Genomic DNA, 21411 nt, shown 5'->3' with positions numbered 1-21411 from the left:
CTCCCCCCCCCCCCCGCCCCCCCCCCCCTCGTCCTCCCCCCCGCTACCCCCCATCTCCCCCCCACCCGCCCCGCCCCATGACCCTGCCCCCCCGGCCCCAGCTCCCCCGCACCTTGAGGCGGCCCAGCGCCTCGCCGCACTTGCTGAGGTTCGGGCTCTTGCGGTTCCACTCGCCCTTGAGCTGCTCGTACATCCCGGCCGCCGCCTTCAGCCCCGCGGCCGCGTCCGCCCCGTTCACCACCAGCCCGGCCGCCGCCATCGCTGCCATGAATCGGCAGCCGCGCCGCGGCGCCGCCCCCTTTACGGCCGCCGGCGCCGCGCTGCTTTACGGCCGCCGCCCCCCCCATGGCAACCGCGGCCTGCAGCCAACAGGGCGGGCGCGCGCCTCGGTGACGCACCACGAAGCCGCCTGACCGGACGAGGGAGGGCGCGCGCACGACGTCTGACGTCATCAGCAAGGGTCGGGCGGCGCGCGCGCCGCCTGAAAGCGGGAAGTCCTTTGCCTGGGGGTGTGTGACATCTTGGGGCAGTGTGTGACGTCAGGAAAACAGAATGCGTGACGTCATATGGATCGAGGCCGTGCCCCCCGTGAGGGGAGCGGATGTGACATCATTGGGCGGGAAAGAGGGGGGGAATGAGACCCTGAGGGGAACATGAAACCCTAAAGGGGCGGATGTGACGTCATGAGGGGGTGTGATGTCATTAGGAGATGCACCAGTGTCAGAAGGGAAGAGGATGTGATGTCATGGGGGAAATGTGGCATGGAAAGGAGGGCGGGTGTGATGTCATGAGGGGAGGGGAAGTGACATCATAGGGCGGCATGGGGCATAATCAGGCTGGGTAATTCCAAAACCGTAAATCCAGCTTCAGAGCATCATGAGATTGTTTGAAATGATAATTACTGGGCTCTCTTCCTTTGCCTGCAGCTTTCTGAGCCGATAGCGGGTGCGCAGGCCACACTTTCCAGCTGTTCTCCACAGGCGAAGGCTAACAATGGGGTTTTTAAAAATGAAAGTGGAGATTCTCCTGTAAGTCCGTTCTTCAGGACCAGGGGCTTTTAATAAATTATCAGGAGACTCATGATGAAATCGTGAGAATTAGCACAATGGGAAACTGAGGCACAGGGTATGTGTGCGTGTGACTTGCCTTCTCTGGGTCTCTGAGTCTGTGGCAGAGCCAGGAAGAAAACCCAGAAGTCCCAGTTCCAACCCTTGGCTCTAACCTGTACAACACATGCCCTCTTAATCCTGTGCTGTGCCAAATTATTTTGTGAGGTTACATTCCTTAAATGTTTAGAAGGTGTATTGGGTCCCTTGGGGGGGAGAGGCCGAGGCTATCATTGTAACTACACATTACGGAATCTCCTTTAGGTCTTCCCACTATGGTTTTCCACCAGGTGGCGTCCCATACCTGCCATAACATCAGCCACCCCTGTTTCTAGCTGCTCTCCCCACATCCCGTAGGGAAGGTTTCATATAAAACTTCCTATCTTCCAAAACCTAGTGGATTTCACACACTTGTGCTGCTTAGTTATCTCCTGTATTAACACCCTCCAATACCACAGCACGAGGTTTGTTTCTGATCCCTAGAAAAGAGCCACAAGATTTACGTAGAACTCCAGTTTAGAGCTGGTTTCGGGTCACATGGGCTTGTGATGAGTTTAGGTTCACAGCCCCTGAGACTCATGGGGAAGTTTAAGTTCAAATGATCTCAAGACAAAACCCAGCTAGAACTGGTGGTTCTTCATGTTTTTAACACAAACCCCAGTTTGTGTAAATTGACGTAGGTCCATTGCTGTCAATAGAGCAGTGCTGATTTACCCCAGTTGAGCATCTGACCCCAAAACTGAAATCCCTCTGGGGATCCTAGGGAGTGGGAGGCAGTGAATTCCGAATTCAGGCCCAGATGCACAAAAGTATTTAGGTTAAGTGCCTAAAGACTCCTCCAAGCTGTGACCTCCAGTTCACTCTGAAACTCTTTCCTGACTGCATTCCAATTCAGTATTTAAACACTGCCTCCCCAAAATCCTCCTGCAGTTTCAGCTGGATAGAGTGGTATTCTTCTTCACTTCCCAACCCAAACTGCTGTGAATTACTGCTGTGTGCTGGTAAAATCAGCAGCTATGCTCCATCCCAGAGCTGGCTGCATTTCATTGCTGGGAGAGCAACCATGGAAACAGCTACTGCCTTTCATGCCTTTTACTAGTAGATAAAGTGCTCCCTTCTAGAAGAGCTGCCATGTCCCACTCCAGAGGTGGTTGCATTTCGGTGCTGTATGAAGTAATCCCTGTATTTATATCAGTTTCATAGGTAGCTCAGTCAAGTGTTTTACTATATCAGGGTTAAATATGATTATTCTTAATGAAGTGGATAGAAAGCGTCAATGTTTCATTTATTCTCCAGGGTCCCTGTGTAGAAACCAAGAGACGCAGAATATGCAGCATCCTTTTGCCCTGCTGGTGCTGCTGCACATACAGGTTTGCCTGCTGTTGAAGGACTGCGAGTGGAAAGTTGTGCTCAACGATTTTGACAATCTAGGTGGGGACCAAGCTGTGTTTTTTAGGCAGCGCCCAGTCACTAGCATAGCGTCTGTGTTCCAGAATCTGACAGACTCGGCCGTAGACCTGAATGATAAAAATTCGGTGAGTGTGACTTTTTCAGAAGGCTTGGCGGGGGGATGAGGGGTGTAGAACAGGGCTTGATTCTGCTCTCACATCAGCTCTGATCCATTGGGCTCAATACTCCCTTTTTTGTACAGGCAAATTTGCCTGTGTAAGGTTGAGATGGTTTAAACCTTCCCACTAGTAAATTTTACCTACTCGACGCTTGAACAAAGCTGGAGCCTGATTCTTTTCACGCTTATCTTGGCGTAAATCAGGAGTAACTCCACCCAAGTCAATGGAGTTACACTGGTATAAAACCGTCACAGCCCCCGAAAAGTCATTGAGTTTGAAAGTTTATTTTTTCGGTGGCAGCATGAAGACGCTTCCCCAATAGTCTTCATGCTTAACCATAGCTGTAGGATCAGTGTGGTCGGGGTCGTTTTTAGATAGGCTTGGAAGGATTAGATTTCCGTTGGTAAATGTCAGCACATGTAAATATCATACACATATAAACTGACAAAAACAGCCATTGATAACCATCGAAATGTACAGATCAGCAGAGTAAGAAAAAAGCTGCTTGAGAACGGATTAGGGTTTGGTGTAATGCTACACCCTTTGCATAGTTTGACATGTGATGTTGACAGTTTGTGTTTTAACAGCTAGAAAGCTTGAATGTTTTGAATCTCAACATCTACTGTCATTAAGTAATTATTGTCTGACCCGCCCCATTGGCTGACCTCCCGAAATTTCCCGCAGCTGTGAAAATTTAAATCAATAACAATTTTAAAATGCTTAAAAATCCACATTGATATTATCCGTCAAAATTATCAAAAAAATCAAAAACGAATTCTGCCAAGCCTGTTTCTAGAGCAGGGGACTCCTGGGTTTTGTTTCCCGTTCTGCCACTGGAATGGTGGAAGGTGATCCACTAGAGAAGAGTGTGGTATGCTGATTGGAACAGGGGAGTAGGATGTATTCGCAGCTCTGGGAAGGAGAGTGGTCCAAGGCAGGGGAATGGGAGTCAGGATTTGCAGGGTCTGTTCCCAGCTCTTCTGATGCTGGGAAGTGGACAGAGAACCAACAGCCAATTTCACCTCAACTGTTAAACAGCCCTGCGATTTGTCTTTGAACTAGAGGAAAAGTCCTGGTTAGCACCTGTCGACCCAAAGTTTCAAAGCTTTTTTCTGAACCGTCTGCTTCTCCTTTCTGACAGCACTACCTGGGCTTCCCGTACTACTTGAAAATCAATCTAACCTGCATCACTCAGGTACAGTAAAGAGATCGCGTTGCAATTGGAGTGTGCAGCCACCAGGGTCTTCACATGCCACTGCCGTTTTTAAAAATTGGTAGAATTAGTAATAACCGTGTAACATTTGTGGTATCATTCATAGTACATGTTATTCTTTACACTGGAAAGATTTGTTATTTTATTTACATGACACTTCCAGATAACCATGTGACTGGACTCTCACTAGTCTAACATTTTAACTGTCACAACTGTGGCTGCTGGGAATTTGCTATGGCCGCAAAACACTGTGAATCCGGAAATGACTGAAAAAACAGCCCCACCTGGTGTTCTTTGGAGGTATCGGTCTCAGGCCTAGTCCATGCTAGAAGTGCTTTGCACCACAGCAGGGGTCGGCAGCCTTTCAGAAGTGGTGTGCCGAGTCTTCATTTATTCACTCCAATTTAAGGATTCGCGTGCCAGTCATACATTTTAACGTGTTTAGAAGGGCTCTTTCTGTAAGTCTGTAATATAGAACTAAACTGTTGTTGTCTGTAAAGTCAATAAGATGTTTAAAATGTTTAAGAAGCTTCATTTCAAATTAAATTAAAATGCAGCTCCCCCCTGGACCAGTGGCCAGGACCTGGGCAGTGTGAGTACCACTGAAAATCAGCGCACGTGTCGCCTTTGGCACGCGTGCCATAGGTTGCCTACCCCTGCAGCACAGTATAGGAATACAGGTCCACAACACCGACAAGGCCCTTGTAGTGTGGAGGCAGCTATACTGGCAGAGCTGTGTTTTGTTACAGTAAACCCACCACCGCCGGCGAGGGAAACAGGCTGTAGTGGGAAGGGCATGGTTTTGTTGGCAGAGCCGTGTCTACGCTAGGGACTTCTGCTGGCCCAACTCTGTCAGTCAGGGATCACTCCTCTTCCCACCTGCATGGCCTGGCCTCAGGTACTTACATGGTGCCCATCACTGTAGTATCTGAGCATCTCATAATATTTAATGTGTTCATCCCCACAACACCCCTATGAGGTGGGGAAGGGCTGTTTTCCCCATTGTACAGATGGGGGAATTGAGGCACAGAGCGGCTAAGGGACTTGCCCAAGGTCACATAAGGAGTCTGTGGCAGCACCAGGACCAGAACTCATGTCTCCCAAGTCCTAGGTAAGTCCTTTGCCCATACCACTTGGCCCTTCTTCCTCCCCTCATATAATATGCTGCCTCCATCAGTCTCAGGGCATTTTACCAACAAGGGTAAGTGCCTCTATTCTCATCTCATAGGTGGGGAAACTGAGGCACAGAGCAGCAACTTGCCCAGTGCCACATAGCAAGGCAGTGGCAGAGCAGGGAATTGACCCCATGGCTCCAGCATCCCAGGCTAGCGCCCCCCAAGAACTGCACCAGAGGGCATCAAGCAGCGATTGCATGTGATCCTCCAAGCCCACGAAAGCTGCGCTGGTTCAGTGCTCGGGCGGGGAGCTCAGCCCCTCAGCACGGTAGCTCCTCTCTTTCCTCTCTTCCTTCCCTCCAGGACGCGGCGAAGGTCATTCGCAATGCTCACCTGACCGGGCTGAGGCCCATTGTGACCATAACGTTTGAAGCGCCCGTCAACACAGAGTATCAGAAACCCGAGCAGCTGCAGATTGAGATGAAAGGCGCCCCTTACCGGCTCAAGGGTATTCTGCTTCTGTTCCCATTTCAGTGCAAATAACAGGGGTTCCCTCTGCAGGTGATTGCTGGTATTACAGCCTGGCAGGCCCGGGGCTCTACTCTCTTGTTACCTGAGTTACTTTGCTCTAGGGGGTGAAATTACCCTGCCCCTCCCGCCCCCGGGTGCTGAGAGATAGGCCAAGGTTCAGGCACCGCTTAAGTTTCCTTTTGAGGGTTTAAATGGGATTTAAATGGCTCATCAGGTTTTGTGCCAGGCCCCAGAGCCGAGCCCGTAACCTTGCTCTGGGAATCCACCTAGAGAGAAAGGAGTTAGGCACTTTCCTTTGGTCCCTGGCTTCTTCCCTGTTTGTTGGAGGAAGTGAGGAGCTGCTGCAGCCATGAGAGCAAGACAGATGGCTGGGGAGGCAGAGGGGAGGACAGAGAGAAATTGCGGAGGGAAAGACGGAGAGATGTCTGCCTCCACCCATGGCTGTGGTCAGATTCTCGTTTATGGCAAGGCCCTGCTGTGGGGAGCTCTGGCAACATGAAAGGGGCGCTGGGTGGGCAGAAAGAACCCCATGGAGAAGGAATTCTGCAGCTAGTGTAAGGGACCTATACTGGCCTGTCCTACCTGGGTGTAGGGGGCAGATCAAGCCTTTCTGCCCTCCCTTCCTCTCGGATCCAGGGAATGGCCAGAGTGCACTGCGCTATGGCTGTTCTCTGCTGTCATCAGCAGCAGAGCATAAGTCACAGCAGCCCCAAGACTGCTCTAACTTACCCCAGCGGCTGGGCCAGGCCCGGCGCAGCCCCAGAATATAGGTAGCCCACAGGGTTTAAAGCCGCCTTTGCCCCGGCCCTGTCCCAAGCGCAGGAGTGGAATGACTGAGAACTCATGTGAGGGTGTCCACGCCTCGTGGGGGTATCTCTTTGTCTCTTGGGCATCGACAGGGCCTTGTGCCAGCGAAGAGGTTTGCCGGATGTGCTGGTACACCCCCATGCCAATGACGAAGAGGAGCGTGGTGATGGAGGTCCTGGTGGAGAGCAATGGCCTGGGCCTTGAGGTGGACAGCAAGAGGTGAGGAGGGCTGGCACTGCCCAGGGGCGGCCCAGGATCCCCAGGGCTGCCTCAGTAACCTGCAAGGAGTCGGAGAGCTGCCCAAAATGGAGGGAGATGGCAGCTGCCCTCCTCCCTAAAGGGGACCTGCAGAGAGGGAAAATTGGGCTTCTGCCCTTCGACCCTCTGGGATGACTCTGATGTAATCATTTACGGCATGTCAACCCTGTGTGTAGCGCTGTACAGCTGGAATACAGACCTGAGGAGATCCATCCGTCCATCCACACACACACACACACACCCCGGGCATCTGTGTGAGCCGTGGTGGTCTTAGGATAGATAGATATATAGATAGAGGGGGTGTGTGGGGATAGATAGATAGATAGATAGATGATAGATAATGTATGGGGCTAGATGGATCTAGCTATATTAGGGGATACATAGATGATAAAATTATTCTATCTATCTATCCCGATACATGGCTTTCTGTCTGTCTGTCCATCCGTCCATGCTCCCTGGACATTTATACCACACTTGACTTTAAAGACGGTTGGTGGTACTCAGTTCCTCTGAGGGGTACTCAGAACCTCCCTGGACTGGGCCCTTTGAGGAATATGTGGTGCCCTGAGTTTAGAGAGAGAATACAGCTCAGACCCCTAATACGGCAGCTGGCTGGGGGGGGCCGGGGGGGGGAATCAGCTTTTAGCCTTGCTGTGGTGGTTCTCAGGAGCAAATGTTTGGCCTGTGGAAATCTCCAAACAGCTGGTGATATTAAGACAGGTGGTCCATGGGAAGCAGTTGGGATCTTCCCAGATGTGGGCTAGCCCTGCACCTCAAGATATGACTCCATTCAAGCACAGAAGCATTGTGGGAAACGCCCCTGGCCCGTACAACAATTTTTTAAATAAATCCGGGCAAAGATATTCTTTATAAATCAGTTTTTCTTCGCTGTTTACAGATTTTTTATGAATATTAACGGCTACGTGAAGGAAACTGAGACCGGTTTACAGACTTCCCTGGGAGAGAAGGTAAATTGTGGTAAAGGGTTTGTCTTTGCTACAAAAAAAGCGGTGTTCTTAACTTGTGTTACTGAATACGAGATAAAACCCTAGAGAAGACAGAGTAGTTTTAACATGAGCTAGAATAACAACACCAAACTCTTTTATGGTGCTTTTTATCTGTAGGTCTCAAACTGCTTTATCCCCATTTTAGAGATGGGAAACTGAGGCACAGAAGAGGGAATGTGACTTGCCCAAAGTCACCCAGCCGGCCAGGAGCAGAGCCAGGAATAGACTCTAGCTCTGTTAAGTGCCAGTTTAGGGCTCTAACCACTAGGCACCATTGCTTCTCTACCAAGCCTGGTCGGAAGTCTGGGTGTTTACTCAGGCAGCTAGTCAGTTCTGATGCTCATCCTGCCACAGCTTCCCTGCTATTGGTCCCTGTGCTAGCTAGATTAAAGCTAGCTGGGGTGTGCTGTGCGAGCTACGGTCACACACCCCGGCTGCGGTGTAGACGCACCATTACGCCACGTCCACATTAGCGACCTTACAGCGGCGCAGCTGTACCACTGCAGCCGAGCCACCGTCAGACCGCTCATGTAGCCGCTCAATACCGACAGGAGAGAGCTCTCCCATGGACATCATAAACCCACCCCCATGAACGGTGGTAGCTATGTCAGCCAGAGACTCTCGGGGGGTGTTTTTTTCACCCCCCTGAGTGCCCTAAGCAGTAGTGTAGACATGAGCTGAGTGCCAAGGTGAGAAACAAGAAGACATGCACCCTGGCCTTTTCTCCTCTGCTGCCATTAGCACCTTCTGGGTCAGTGTTTCCTGAACGGTGGGTCCTGACCCACGGGTGGGTCGCGGGAAGGTTCTAGATGGGTAGAGGGCCCGGTGTGAAAGGTGACCCCCAGGGTATGTGCAGGAGGTTGGAGAGCAAGTGTCAGGGATCCACCGGATCAGTGCTAGGCCCCCAGCTTTGCAACAGTCTCTAGGAGGAACCCCTTCAGCGTGCCAGACCCCCACGGGGTCCCACTCCACAGGGGAAGCCACACGGCTTCCCTGCCTCCTTGACCGAACCTCGGGGGCACCGGTCCCCCTACTTCATCCTGTGCGCTCTGCCCAGCAAGTCCAGCTGAGAAAACTGCCTGGTAGAGAGTCGCCCACTCTACAGAGATGAACGCACCTCACCCAGCATTTGCAGTGACACTCAAACGGCTAGGTCCGAACAGCCCAGGAAGTCCTTAGGGCAGCCAGAGAACTGACCCCATGTTCAAGCGCTGTTCTCTCTCTATCAATTCCCCGGGGAAAGCCCTGACTTCTTCCAGCAGCTGCACTTATCCTACCGCCTCTCCAGTCCTTTGTTCTCCCGCTGGGGGATATTGCCTCGCTGCCCTGCTGAGAGATGGGAAAATCCATCTCCCTCTGTGCTGGGGGTTGCAGGCATCAACGTCCTGTGATTGGATTTGCCTGAGAAGATTTTCCATTGATATGGGGTTAGCCAAGCCTGTCCTTTTGTTAATGACCCATTCATGCTCGGACAGCCAGGCCGCATTCATACCTAGTTGGGGTTGGTCCTGCTTTGAGCAGGGGGTTGAACTAGATACCTCCTGAGGTCTCTTCCAACCCTGATCTTCTGTGATTCTATTCTATGATTCTGTGTCTCTGAACCTGCCCTGAGAGCAAACAGTCCTTTTCCCCCTGACTGCACAGCCATGTGAAATACGAGGGAAACTGAGGCACCCGTCGGCTTCATACAAATACTACAGAAAATTCCCACTTTGTCACAGCAAGCCCACCCTGTATTCACCCCGCAGCAGTGGTTCCTGTGGGCGTTACCACCTAGGGCACGGCCCCGCGCAGGTTTGGCCTGGGCATGTTGGAGGAGCGGCTGGAGTTGCGGTGTCGGGGCAGAGGGTGCTGCGGAGGGCGATTGGTGCCCCTTCATCGGGGCGAGGAGGAGGCGGAGGTGGCAGCAAAGGAGAAGAAGGATGCTGGTGTATGATTGTGGGGACCTCCCCCCACAAATTTGGACCCTGTGTGGGTTGCAAAACTAGCCCAAATGCAATTGGTGGGTGACCGTGGTAGAGAGTTTGGAACTGCCGTTCTAGGTTACATCACTGGTGGAGACGATGTCATTTTACAGCTCGTCCCGTCCCATTTGGTCCACCTTCAATCAAGCCCCCGTGTTGATCCTCGCGGGATTCCAGGCTTACAAAATCATCCTGGTTTCAGACTCGGAGTTTGCGGATTTCACTGCAGTGGAGGTAGAGAGCCGGGAACGGGGGCGTTGGGTCGCTTCAGAAGGCAGCCGCAATGGCACCTCTCTTCCAGTTAGGGCTCGATCCCGTTCCCATTGAAGTAGGAGGGACGTCACGGCGCTTTACACCGGTGGCAGGCACAGAGATCAGAATCAGAGCCCTTGTCTGAACAGTGGTTCCTAGGCTGATAATGCTGCTGTGGCGTCACGTGTCTATGTGCATGCGCTGATTTCACATCAGGGCGGCTCAGTTTACAAGAGAGGGGAGGGGAGATAGAAGCAGGGACAGGGAGTCAGGACTCCAGAGTTCCATTGCTGCTCCTGGAAGGGAGTTCCCTCTAGTAGAGAGCAGGAGTCAGGACTCCTGGGTTCTAGTCCCAGATCCAGCGAGGAATGTGGTATAGTAATGAGAGGCGTGTGGTGAAGCAGCAGCAGCTAGTAAAACGGCAACCTAGCCTCTGGTCCCTTACTTTTGATTTAACAACAGCAATGTAACATATATTTATTTTGCCCCTTTCATCCGGAAGCATATTACACACTTCAGTCGATCTTCGCTGCCAGCTCTGGTTCCGCTCTCATTCCCTTTGGCGCGAATCAGGAGATACGCCCCCTGAAGTCAGTAACGTTGCTCTGGCCTGCAGTTGCCATGAGGTCGAAATCTGGCCTTCTTTCTACAATGATCGTGTTTCCCAGGGTTGCTGGCTGCAGGGGTGAAAGTCCCTGAATAGGAATCTGGACTGAATGCAACAGGAGTGTTTTGCAACAAGGGATTTACAGCGGTAAAAACCAAGGTAGCCGAAGGGAACAGTCAGAAAAATGGTGCGTGATCACCTCCCTCAAAAGATTACAGAGCTGGGTAGAGAGAGGGGCAGTTAAACAAGACCCAGCCAGTGGGACAGCTAGAGAAGTCTGGTCAGCCCAAGAATTGTGGGCCAGACCCAGGCGGGGTCCCCAGAGCGAGTCTGTGCCTTGTGAATTTTTTTACAGCAGTGCAAAGTGAGCGTGGAATGCTGCCTTTCGGACCTGGGAATGCCCGCTTGGCACTGCTGTCCATGACAAGGCTTGGGGAGACGGAGGAGCAGGCCCGGGGAGCTTTACCGCCAACTGAAATGGGAGCAGGATTGGCCCCTAGCTGAGATCAGGATCGGGTCCGCTGCCCCTCATTTGTCCTCTCTGTGTTTCAGGTGGGGATCGACAGCTGCTGGATCGGGTCCCGGAACTGCGCCGCGAACGTATTCTCCTCCTCTGTTGTCGATGCCATTGCTACAGAAAGCGTGCTCTTCCTTCGCCAGAACCAGCTGGTCTATTACTTCACTGGGAACTATTCGGTCCTTTCTCCTCGTGCGCCGGGATCCAGTAAGAGACGCCGGAGACGGCCAGGACCCAGCAGCTTCCCCACCCAGAGAAGGAGGTCTAGTGATTAGGGAACCAGCCGGGGAGGTGGGAAAGTTTAATTCCCTGCTCTGTCACAGAGTTCTTCTGTTACCTTGGGTGTCACTTAGCTTCTCGGGACCTTAGTTCCCCGTCTGCAACACAGAAATGATAGCGCAGGGGTACCTCGAGGCTCAGCGCATCAAGGACTGGGTGATGGGGCCGTATGACCTAAGACAGTCTCTCTCTTCTCTCTAGGCCTCTGGACCCGTGTGCTGAACAACATCTGCGTGTCACAGTTAAACCCTGTGCACTTCCCCCACAACGGCTCCGAGTATGTGATTGCTCTCGGAGGGGGCCTGCAAGAAGGGAAATTCTTCCTTGGCACTATTCGCGGTATGACGTGCGGGCCAGATCATTCGCCCCGGGAGCAGTGCTGTTTCACACCAGCTGAGGACCTGACTCTGTGTCCCACGAACTAACAGCCGCCCCTTAGAGTGTTTATTGCTCCGTCCTCTTTGCACGGGCAGCAGCTGGTGCAACATTTAGTGCTGGTGAAGGGAGCTGGACTGATAGCCAGGGGAGAGGAGCCCGTCCTGCATACAAATAAGTGGCAGCTGTTAAAGTTTTGCAACTTGCATTGCCTGAAGGGCCACCTCTGTTATTATGATTGTGTGTATCAGGCCCCTCATTGTGCCAGGCGCTGCACAGACCACATCGGCGATCCGGGCCCCCGTCGTGCTGGGGGCTCACAGACCACAACCGAGATCAGGGACCCTTTGTGTCGGGTGCTGCCCAGACACACACTGAGAGACAAGGCAGACCTGGAAGGGACCATTATCCCCACGTTATAGGTGGGGAACTGAGGCCCTGGTAGATGCAGTGATTAGCCCAGGGTCCTATCTCCTGAGTTCCTGCCTGAACCAGGAGACAGCTAAAGTGCTGAGTAATTGATAGGTACAAGCCAACTGCACACTAAGGGCGTAGCCACAGGTGGGTCTGGGTGGGCCGTGGCCCACCCACTTAGAATCCAGGCCCACCCCCCAGCCCCGGCTCTGCTCTGGCCCAAGCACTTGCCCCACTCCGCCTATCTGGCGGAGCAGGATCGGGGCACGGGGCTTGCTCCACCTGCCTGGCACTCCTGCCGGGGCTGGGTGGGTGGAGCGGGGCAAGACTCCACACCCTGGCTAGAATGCCAGGCAGGTTGGCGGAGCGGGACATCCAAAGCCGGCTGCAGGGGGTGCGGGGAGGTGGGCCCCCCATTCCTCCTGCCCTCCCAGCCCCCTGTAATTGCTCGCCCACCCAAAGTCAGGGCCCACCCAAATATCCCAGGCTGGCAATGCCATGGCCCGACTGGCTGAAATCTTGCAGCTCTTTTCTCCCCTCCAGATGGAGTCGTTCAGTTTCGCGAATCACACGGCAGGGGGAGGAAGACAGTGTGCGAACATTTGAAGAGTACGTCCCTTTTGGGTCCTTGTGTTCCTCAGGGTCCCTACTTAACAGCTCCCCAGCTGGTATTAATGGGAGTCGCTCCACTGGACTCAGTGGGGCCAGATCCTCATCTGATATAAATTGGCTATAGTGCCATTGAAATAGGCTTAGCGCTGTTCTGATTTACACCAGCTGAGGTTCTGGCCCAACGTTTACGTGGTGCTGTGCAGGAGCCTCACAAAATTATAACATTTGGGTCTAGTGGTTGGAGCGGGGGGCTGGAAGTCAGGACACCTGGGTTCTGTTCCCAACTCTGGAAAGGGAGTGGGGCCTAGTGGTTGGAGCGGGGGGGGCTGGAAGTCAGGACGCCTGGGTTCTGTTCCCAACTCTGGAAAGGGAGTGGGGCCTAGTGGTTGGAGCGGGGGGGGCTGGAAGTCAGGACACCTGGGTTCTGTTCCCAACTCTGGAAAGGGAGTGGGGCCTAGTGGTTGGAGCAGAGGGGGGCTGGAAGTCAGGACACCTGGGTTCTGTTCCCAACTCTGGAAAGGGAGTGGGGCCTAGTGGTTGGAGCAGGCGGGGCTGGAAGTCAGGACACCTGGGTTCTGTTCCCAACTCTGGAAAGGGAGTGGGGCCTAGTGGTTGGAGCAGGGGGGGGCTGGAAGTCAGGACACCTGGGTTCTGTTCCCAACTCTGGAAAGGGAGTGGGGCCTAGTGGTTGGAGCAGGGGGCTGGAAGTCAGGACGCCTGGGTTCTGTTCCCAACTCTGGAAAGGGAGTGGGGTCTAGTGGTTGGAGCAGGCGGGGCTGGAAGGCCGTCAGGACTCCTGTGTCCATTCTCAGCCCTGCCATTGACTGGCTGTTCGACCTTGGGGTGGAGAGCCTGGCTGTTAAGGTCTGGGGTTCCCGTTGTGTTGGGATTCATTATGGGAGGGGGAGTCTGTTACAGAGAAAAGGCTCGGCTGTGAATCCCCAAACAAATCCATGAACGAAGGCCCCAGCTCCCAGCTGCAGGAGTAAAAAATTATTTAAACCACAAAACACGAGCCGGCTCATCAGCTGCTGCCGCCTCCCTGAATCAGAGGCGCACAGGACTGCAAGGGGCCTCCTGCCATATCACCCCGGTCAGACACCAATCAAGCTCCATCCTCCAGCCAGTTAGGTTCTTTGCCCCTCACTGCTCCTATCTGAAGGCTGTCCCCTCCTCGGAGGGCTAGACACCTTCTTCTCATCTCCAGCCTCCTGGACATGTTCTCCCCCTCCATTTCTGATGCCACCGCTATGGGAAGCAATCCAATCCTACACTTAATGGCTATGTGTGAAAAACCCACCTCCCCAAGAGACCTAGTCCAGGTGACTTCTCCCCCAGTGTAGACAGTGCTCAAGGGAAGAATTCTTCTTAGCTACCACCTCTGGGGGAGGTGAATTGACTACAGTGACTGGAGAACCCCTCCCATTTTAAGTGTAGACATAGCCTCAACTTGCCGTTTGCCAGGCAAAACAAGCTCCCTCTCTCCTCTCAAGAGATCGGCTCTCCAGTCCCCTGATTATCCTCTTCTTCTGCACCGGTTCCCATTTGAATCCATCTTTCTTGAGCATGGGCGACCAGAATTGGAGCCAGTGTTCCAGATGACCTCATGTGGAACTCTGGCTCCAATTCTGGAACACTGGTACAATGGAACACTGGTGCAATTCTGGAACACTTATACAATTCTGGAACACTGGATCCTCACCTGGAACACTGGTACAATGAAGCAGTGACATGTTATACGAGGAGACTGTTGCTTATTCAAAATCATCGCCACAGAGATGTTTAGAAAAAGCCGTTTGGAAAGATTTTCTGCCTCTCTCTTTCTCTCTCTCCACTTTCAGTTTCTTGCACGATCCTCTGGACTGTCTACATCACGGAAGAGGAGAAGATTGTGCTGCTGGTGAAAGGGAAGAAAAAGAACAGCGAGCCCGATTACTACCTCGTGGCCTACGATCAAGGTCGGGTTGTCGTTCTGGACCGATACAAGCGTAAAGCCAGCTGCTGTGAATCAGCGTCCTTCCATCAAAGTCTGTGGAGCGACGCTGAGGTTCACATGCTGCGAACCGGGTCCCTACGTGGGCTGTGCTGGGGGAGGGGCAGTGGGGGCAGAATGTGTTGTCAGATCCTGCTAGCCCCAATGCTCAGCAGGGTCGGGCTTCGGGAGGGAGTTAGCTCGCAGAAGGTGTTGGTTTATCTCCTGTGTGAGAGTGATGATCTAATAATTGGACCATGGAGGAGAACTGAATGGCTCTGGGGCTGCCTTTGCCCGCCTAGATGATTGGTTCAAGTCCAGCCTAGGTCAATAGCAAATGAAAATGTTTACGGGCTACCAGCCAGTCCAGCCCCTGGTGAGGAACTGTTCCTATCGCTGCAAACTGCCCCAGTCGCAGCAGAGAGGCCAAGGACGGAATGGTGACAGGGACTGAACTGCCCACTAGAAGTCATCTTTCTAGGTCAGGACTAAGAGTGTGTCTACACTGCCATCCGGGGTGCGACTGCCGCTTGGGTAGACGTACCTGCGCTCGCTTAACCCATGCTAGCATGGCTAAGAATAGCAGTGGAGGCACACATTCCCCATGTGATCTTGGGCGAGTCACTTAGCTGCTCCGTGACTCGGTTTCCCCATCTGCGCAATGGACGTAATAGTACTGCCCTACCTCCCAGGGGGTTGTAGAACTAAACCAGAGGTGGGCAAACTACGGCCCGCGGGCCACATCCGGCCCACAGGATTGTCCTCCCCGGCCCCTGAGCTCCCAGCTGGGGAAGCTAGCCCCCAGCCCCTCCCCTGCTGTTCCCCCTCCCCCGCGGCCTCAGCTCACCACGCAGGCAGCGCAGTGGCATGGCTGGCTGCGGCCGGGTGGCGTGGCTGCCAGTCCTGCCACTATGAGCGGCATGGTAAAGGTGTGGGGAGCGGGGGGGGGGTGGTGGTTGGATAAGGGGCAGGGACTCCTGGGGGGCAGTCAGGGGACAGGAAACATTGGGCGGTTGGATGGGGGTGGGGCCCCGGGGGGGCGGTTAGGGGTAAGGGGTCCTGGGAGGGGGCGGTCAGGGGACGGGGAGCGGGGGGGTTGGATGGGGTGGGGGTCTCGGGAGGGGGCAGTCAGGGACAGGGAGCAGGGGGGTTTGGATGGGGGTGGAGTCCCAGGGGGGCTGGTCAGGGTGTGGAGTCCCTGTCCCCAGTGGTCAGGGGACAGGGAGCAGGGGGGGTTGGATGGGTCAGGGGTTCTGAGAGGGGCAGTCAGGAAGTGGGAAGTGGGAGGGGGTGGATGGGGGGGGCCAGGCTGTTTGGGAAGGCACAGCCTTCCTTACTCAGCCCTCCATACAGTTTCGCAACCCCAATGTGGCCCTTGGACCAAAAAGTTTGCCCACCCCTGAGCTAAAAGCAGGAAAGATTCTGATTCTGTGGTAACGGGGGCCATGTACGTACAAAGATTTAACAAGGTGAGTTCATGTAATAAACAGACTCCGCTGTAACTTGTCATTTCCATGTCTGTTTGCTCGCAGTCGGTGCAGCTTTCAGGATGTTGTACTCCATACCTCGCTTCATACCCAAAGGTAAGAACCCACCTTGGAACATTCTAACAGGCTTTGATGGGAGCGGCAGAGATATCCTGGTAGACGCCCTAGATTGGAATGTGCAGCCTGCTCTCCCAGTCCACCCCCCCAAACCCAGAGCATGATTGTTCCCTGCAGGGCTCTGCCCAGCCTCTCTCTCAATGCCTCAGTGTCTCTCTCTCAGTCTACCCGGCTTTGAAGGGGAGAAGATCACAGCGCACTGGGGAATTTGTGGAGCGAGACAGCAGGTGCCACATGGAGAGTTAGTGCACGGCAGGCTAGTGTGGGGTAGATTTACACCTCAAGCTGCCTGTTTGTACTGACAGGCCCTTGGTTAAAGTGCATTAAACCCCCGTGTGGATGCTCTGATTCAGAATAAAAGTGGCTTTGATTTGGATTCACTGAACTCATTTCCAAAGTGAAATTAGAGTCAGGCCTGGTCTATACTTCAAATTTCGGTCAACAGCTATGGCGCTCTGAGATGTGAAAAAATACACTACTATTGTCCCCATAGTGTAGACGTGGCCTTACGTTAATTCAGATTAAGAGCATCCACACAGGGGCTTAATGCATTTTAACTTATTCACATTAGAAGTTAATTTGGATTAACTTTCCCAATTGTCCCCATGTAGACAAGCAGAAAAAGGTACTCTTATTCTAGAATGAATATCCATGGGGAAATTGACCGGAATTAGCTAGGGCAAAATAGCTACCATGTATAGACAAGCCCCTCATCTCCCACACTGATTATCCCACCTCTGCAACCCTACTTCACCACTGCCTTACTCCTGCTTTGCACCACGTTGACAGGGTTCCACTTGTGCAAACCAGGAGCAACACGGCGGTGAATCAGAGAGAAAATAGCTACTCGCTCTTGGGTCACAGATCCTAGATTGTGAGCTCTCTGGGCAAGCCTTGTCTTCTCTGTTACATGACTGTGCAGCCCCTAGCGCAGGGTGGCTCTGATCTCATGGGTCTGTTCTTAGGTGCGTCTGTAACAGGAATAAAGTTGCCTCTTTGACCTGAGCGTTAGCCTTGCAGAACTCATTATGAGGAGAAATCGATGCTATGAATCAGCTCTGTTCTCAGTGCAACCTTGTTTGTTTACAAAGAGTGTCCACAAAGTCTTGTTTCCCTGAAACAGCCTGCAGCAGGCTGCTTTCCTCGCTCCAAAATCCACACATCTGCCCCTCCAGCGGGCTCTGTGCCCAAGAATCAGTGTCTCTCTGCTTCCTCCTAATGGTCATGCCCACAAGTGCTTTGCTCAGTTTTCTCCTCCAACACACAGACTGCAGACTAATCTCCTAGCCCCTGCCTTGGCAGCCAGGTAACCCCTGCCTCTGACCTGCCCCGTGGCTTGGGCGGTCCCTCCTCCTTTGTAGCTCTCTGTTACTTAAAGAGATTCAACTGCTGCTTCCATTGGGTCTGAAAGACTGCTTGGCTCCCCTGTTAGCTTTAATGAGGCCCAGGATTGTCTTTAGATCAAAGCCTTACCTCATGCCAGCCATTACCATCTTTCAGCGTAACAATACCCCGGAAATCTCCTTGCAGCCTAATCCTTTTCTTTTGCTGCTCTTCTCTGAACTCCGACCTCGCGGCTCCTACAGAAGACCCACTCTGACCAGGTTTCTCCCACTTTTCCTTTGCAGACACTGACAAAGGGTTTGTGATGTTGCTGGGACTGGAAGAATACACGGATTCCCCGCTGATCCCAAGGGGGCTGTCCTATAACCCATTCAGCACAATCTTCTACATCTGGGGCAATGTTATTTTACAAAGGTGAGAACAAAGTCTGTATCGATCTCTGGTTTTCGGGGAGGCAACTGATGAGTTGGTTCCACACTTTGCTCGTTTACCAGGCATGATTTTAACGGATTTAACAGATTCCTTCAGTTCTATCAGTCGGCCTTTCTCCTGGGCTCATTCAGTCCTCCTGCCTTTCATTCCTTTTCCCATTTACATTTGTCATTATAGGTTATTGTGACGTCTTCCGAACCTAACTCACTTTTTAGAGTTGAACTCACAACTCGGGCACATTTATAGGCCCAGTTATTAAATCTGGCACCATTCACATGCATTAGGGAGTAGGTGCACCTGGACCTAGCTGCAGGACTGGGGCATTAGGTGCAGCCTCAGAATCACAGCTCGCCCCAGCAGTGCGAAGTGGGTAAGTTGAGTGCCATGCTCGGGCCCTTCAGATGAGACGTTTTAAAAACCAAGGCTGAAATTTTCAAGAGATGAGTGATTGCAGGGGCCCGGCCGGAGGCACCGTAAAGAGGTCTGATTTTCAGAAAGTGACGAACCCTCTCTCCCCCGCATTTGCTTTGGAAATCAGCCCCAAAACTGGGGCACTCAAAATCACTATGTCAAAGAATCGTGACCCAAAGCTCTGGACCCGATTCTGATCTCAATCGCATCGGTCTGCGAGATCCCTCCAGAGTTGCACAGCACCCCAAGGATGAAATTCACCCACCGTGCAGAGAGTCAGCACAAAGTATGCGCCACACTTCCAATACAGCTGAAATGGAACTCATGTCCTACCCGAGGCGTTTGCCGGCTCAGGGGGTGGGTTTCACCCTTTGGTGCATTGGCAGAGCTGTGTGGGGAACGACACGACCATTGCAAAACAATCAGCTAATTGTGAAGGTTCCAGATGTGGCGTTACAGCCAATACAAATGTAACAGATCAAGGGACAGACCAGAGGGGCCACTGTCTGCTAGGAGAGCCAGACCCAGAGACAGTGCCAAATGTAAAGGTTTTACTACCAGGCTTTTCATCCTCAAGGAGAGAATGAAAGGGGAACGAAAGCAATGGAGTGTAATGTTTCCTACTTCCCTTGTGCTTTCCTTGCAGCTATGACCTGGTTAATTACATTCACCTCTCTGACTTCCCCCAACAATCTCCCATCAGCTACTTCGTTCTGTCGTATGTAGGGGAATTCGTGTGTGTGACAGACTCGGAGGAGGTACGGTGGCGTGAATGGGTGCATCAGGCAGGCGCATCGTTTGACTGGCTGCAGTGTGGCCTAGGGGATAGCACCCTGCCCTGGGGTCTATTCCTGGCTCTGCCCCTGGTTAAGCTGGGTGACCTGGGGTGAATCATGTCACCTCTTTGTGTCCTAGGGTATACATGGCAACTAGATCCCTGCAACTGATTTGGGCTCTCAGGGCTTGGGCTGGTCCGCGGCTGTGTAGATGTCTGGGCTCAGGCTGGAGCCAGCTCTGTAGAACCCTGTGAGGTGGGAGGATCCCAGAGCCCGAGCCCAGAAGTCTACGCTGCAATGTGTGCAGTGTACACTGCCCATGTGCCCGAGTCAGCTGGCACAGGACAGCCCCGGGTTTTTCTTTGCTGTGGAGACGTATCCTCAGTTGCCCCATCTGTAAAATGGGGATAATGTTACTGACCTGCTTTGAGGTCTACTGATGAATAATGGTCGGCAATGTCATGGATGGCTGCCTTTTTGTGTAGCGTCTTTCATCTGAGGATCTCAGGGCACTATTTGGTCGCTAACGCTGCCTCCTAACCTGTCCAAAGAGCTGCTAAATATTCTTATCCCCTTTACGAGTGATTAAAGCAAGGCACAGAGAGAGCAAAGGCCTTGCACAGCAGAGGGCACACAGAACCCAGGAGTCCTGCGGGGGCGCTGTGCTCACCATTAGACCACACTCTCTCCCCACTCGAGAGGAACTCCGTGCTGGCTGGTCGAACCCTGTATAAACAGCTGCCACGCTCCATCCCTGCAGAGGTGGCTGCATCTCAGCAGCAGGGAGGTAGCAGCTCCTTGGGAAAGTCCCCTCCAGCGACCCCTTCCAAGACTTCTGCTCCCTTCGCCCGCTCTTCACATCTGGCTCCGTTTGGCTCTCCAGATCTGGTTTTCGGTGGAAGGCAGCTCGGTCGTCATTCGGCTCTACCCCTCCGAGGCCTGGGACACGTACCTCGGGCTACAGCTAATGAGAGGGTCAAAGGACTTTAGCTTAAACGAGACGTTCATGAGCCTCTTTTTTAACAAGGAGGGGCTCCAGCAGGTGAGCTCGGGCAACCGGAGTCACAGATGCATGGTGGGTGGCGCAGGGAGTGGTTAATGGTCTCTAGAAGTTTGAATCTAGCCCTGGTCTATAGTGCTGGGAAGCCGTTGACAGCTGCTGATTGGCCAGTAGATTCATTAGCCGTCTCAGCCCAGTTTCCAGGGCCAAGCGGCCACAGGAGAATTGGCCCCCTCATTAGCAGACACCATAGAGATCGCGTTTCCCCCAGGTTACGTCTGAAACCTGTTGGTGGTGAGTGTGGGGCACCTGCTCTGGGCATAGAGACAGGCCTTCATGCTTCCACTTTCAGGGCCTTATGCTTATCCCACAGTGGAGTAATTCCACTTACATGAATGGGGCTACTCCTGATTCGCACCCATGTCAATGAGATCAGAAGCAGGAGGCACCTGCAATGCTCACGCAAGCGAGAGGTGGCAAGGGGTGTGGCCACACAGGTTAGGGCCATGGCCGATCTGGAAGCCAAATGCCGTCCCATTTCCACACAGGGAAGAAAATGACCCCCAACCATGGGGGCTGTTTAGGGTGACCAGATGTCCCGATTTTGTAGGGACAGTCCCGATTTTTGGGTCTTATATAGGCGCCTATTACCCCCCACCCCCATCCCAATTTTTCACATTTGCAGTCTGGTCACCCTAGGGCTGTTACTGCTTCAGACCCAAGCAGCCAGACAAAAAGTCCAGGGCTCCTGGCTTGTTCCAGTTAGCAGGAGAAATTGGTGCTAGTCAAATTTTGTCTTTGCCGCAAGCTCGTTCATTTGCACGGAACGCACAAAGGCCTTATTTCCTTGAACACCGTGGGAATCAACCAACAGCAGACCAAGGCTTCTTTCCAGCCCGCACCCGGTCCCCGGTAGCTTTCTCTCAGGGCCCCGTTACCAGTTTGTTCCGGTCCGCCTGGCTTTCTCCCACTGCGGCAGCTCTTGTCCCGGGCCTCTCATGCACACACAGAGCAAAGTCCTGGCCCCTGCATTCGAAACTCCTCCTCCTTGTGCCACATGATTCAGTTTCTCTTCAGCTTTTCCATGGGTGCTACTGGCTTATTTATTTATTTGCAGCAGTGATTCACTGCTACCCCCAAGAGCCCCAGTCACAGGCCAGGACCAGAACAAAAAGACAAAGAGCTTACAGAAAACCAGAGGCAACAAACGGGTGTTAGTTTCAGCTGCCGGGTGACAATGGCTTCTT

The 21411-nt window shown here is 53.1% G+C and overlaps 1 protein-coding gene and 1 long non-coding RNA gene across 5 annotated transcripts in view; one reads left to right on the top strand and one right to left on the bottom strand.

The window, feature by feature from the left end:
• Positions 1–410: 410 nt before the first annotated feature.
• Positions 411–21411, top strand: part of CATSPERG (cation channel sperm associated auxiliary subunit gamma) — a 40479-nt gene continuing 19478 nt past the window's right edge. The window contains exons 1-16 of one of the 4 annotated variants that reach the window (XM_034792460.1): positions 411–509; positions 927–1028; positions 2403–2641; positions 3816–3869; positions 5366–5510; positions 6433–6559; positions 7497–7566; positions 9648–9803; positions 10981–11152; positions 11426–11563; positions 12557–12622; positions 14467–14583; positions 16130–16180; positions 17830–17959; positions 19035–19146; positions 20048–20206. In XM_034792460.1, coding sequence (XP_034648351.1) covers positions 2435–2641; positions 3816–3869; positions 5366–5510; positions 6433–6559; positions 7497–7566; positions 9648–9803; positions 10981–11152; positions 11426–11563; positions 12557–12622; positions 14467–14583; positions 16130–16180; positions 17830–17959; positions 19035–19146; positions 20048–20206 — 1704 coding nt within the window. In that variant the 5' untranslated portion in view covers positions 411–509; positions 927–1028; positions 2403–2434. Of the gene's footprint in view, positions 510–815; positions 1029–2402; positions 2642–3815; positions 3870–4473; positions 4999–5365; positions 5511–6432; positions 6560–7496; positions 7567–9647; positions 9804–10980; positions 11153–11425; positions 11564–12556; positions 12623–14466; positions 14584–16129; positions 16181–17829; positions 17960–19034; positions 19147–20047; positions 20207–21411 lie in introns of those variants that run through there. The other 3 variants (XM_034792461.1, XM_034792459.1, XM_034792462.1) reach the window with 3 other exon arrangements.
• LOC117888760 lies at positions 11638–21225 on the bottom strand. Its single transcript, XR_004648366.1, has 4 exons — positions 21103–21225; positions 19835–20128; positions 14328–14522; positions 11638–11763 (listed from the first exon to the last, which is right to left on the bottom strand). It is a non-coding gene; the product is annotated as an uncharacterized LOC117888760 (long non-coding RNA).

This window comes from Trachemys scripta, chromosome 16 (genome assembly GCF_013100865.1).
Source record: "Trachemys scripta elegans isolate TJP31775 chromosome 16, CAS_Tse_1.0, whole genome shotgun sequence".
NCBI classification, from domain to species: Eukaryota; Metazoa; Chordata; order Testudines; family Emydidae; genus Trachemys; species Trachemys scripta.
The sequence above is the reverse complement of the archived record's forward strand: the minus strand, read 5'-3'. Positions and strand labels throughout refer to the sequence as shown.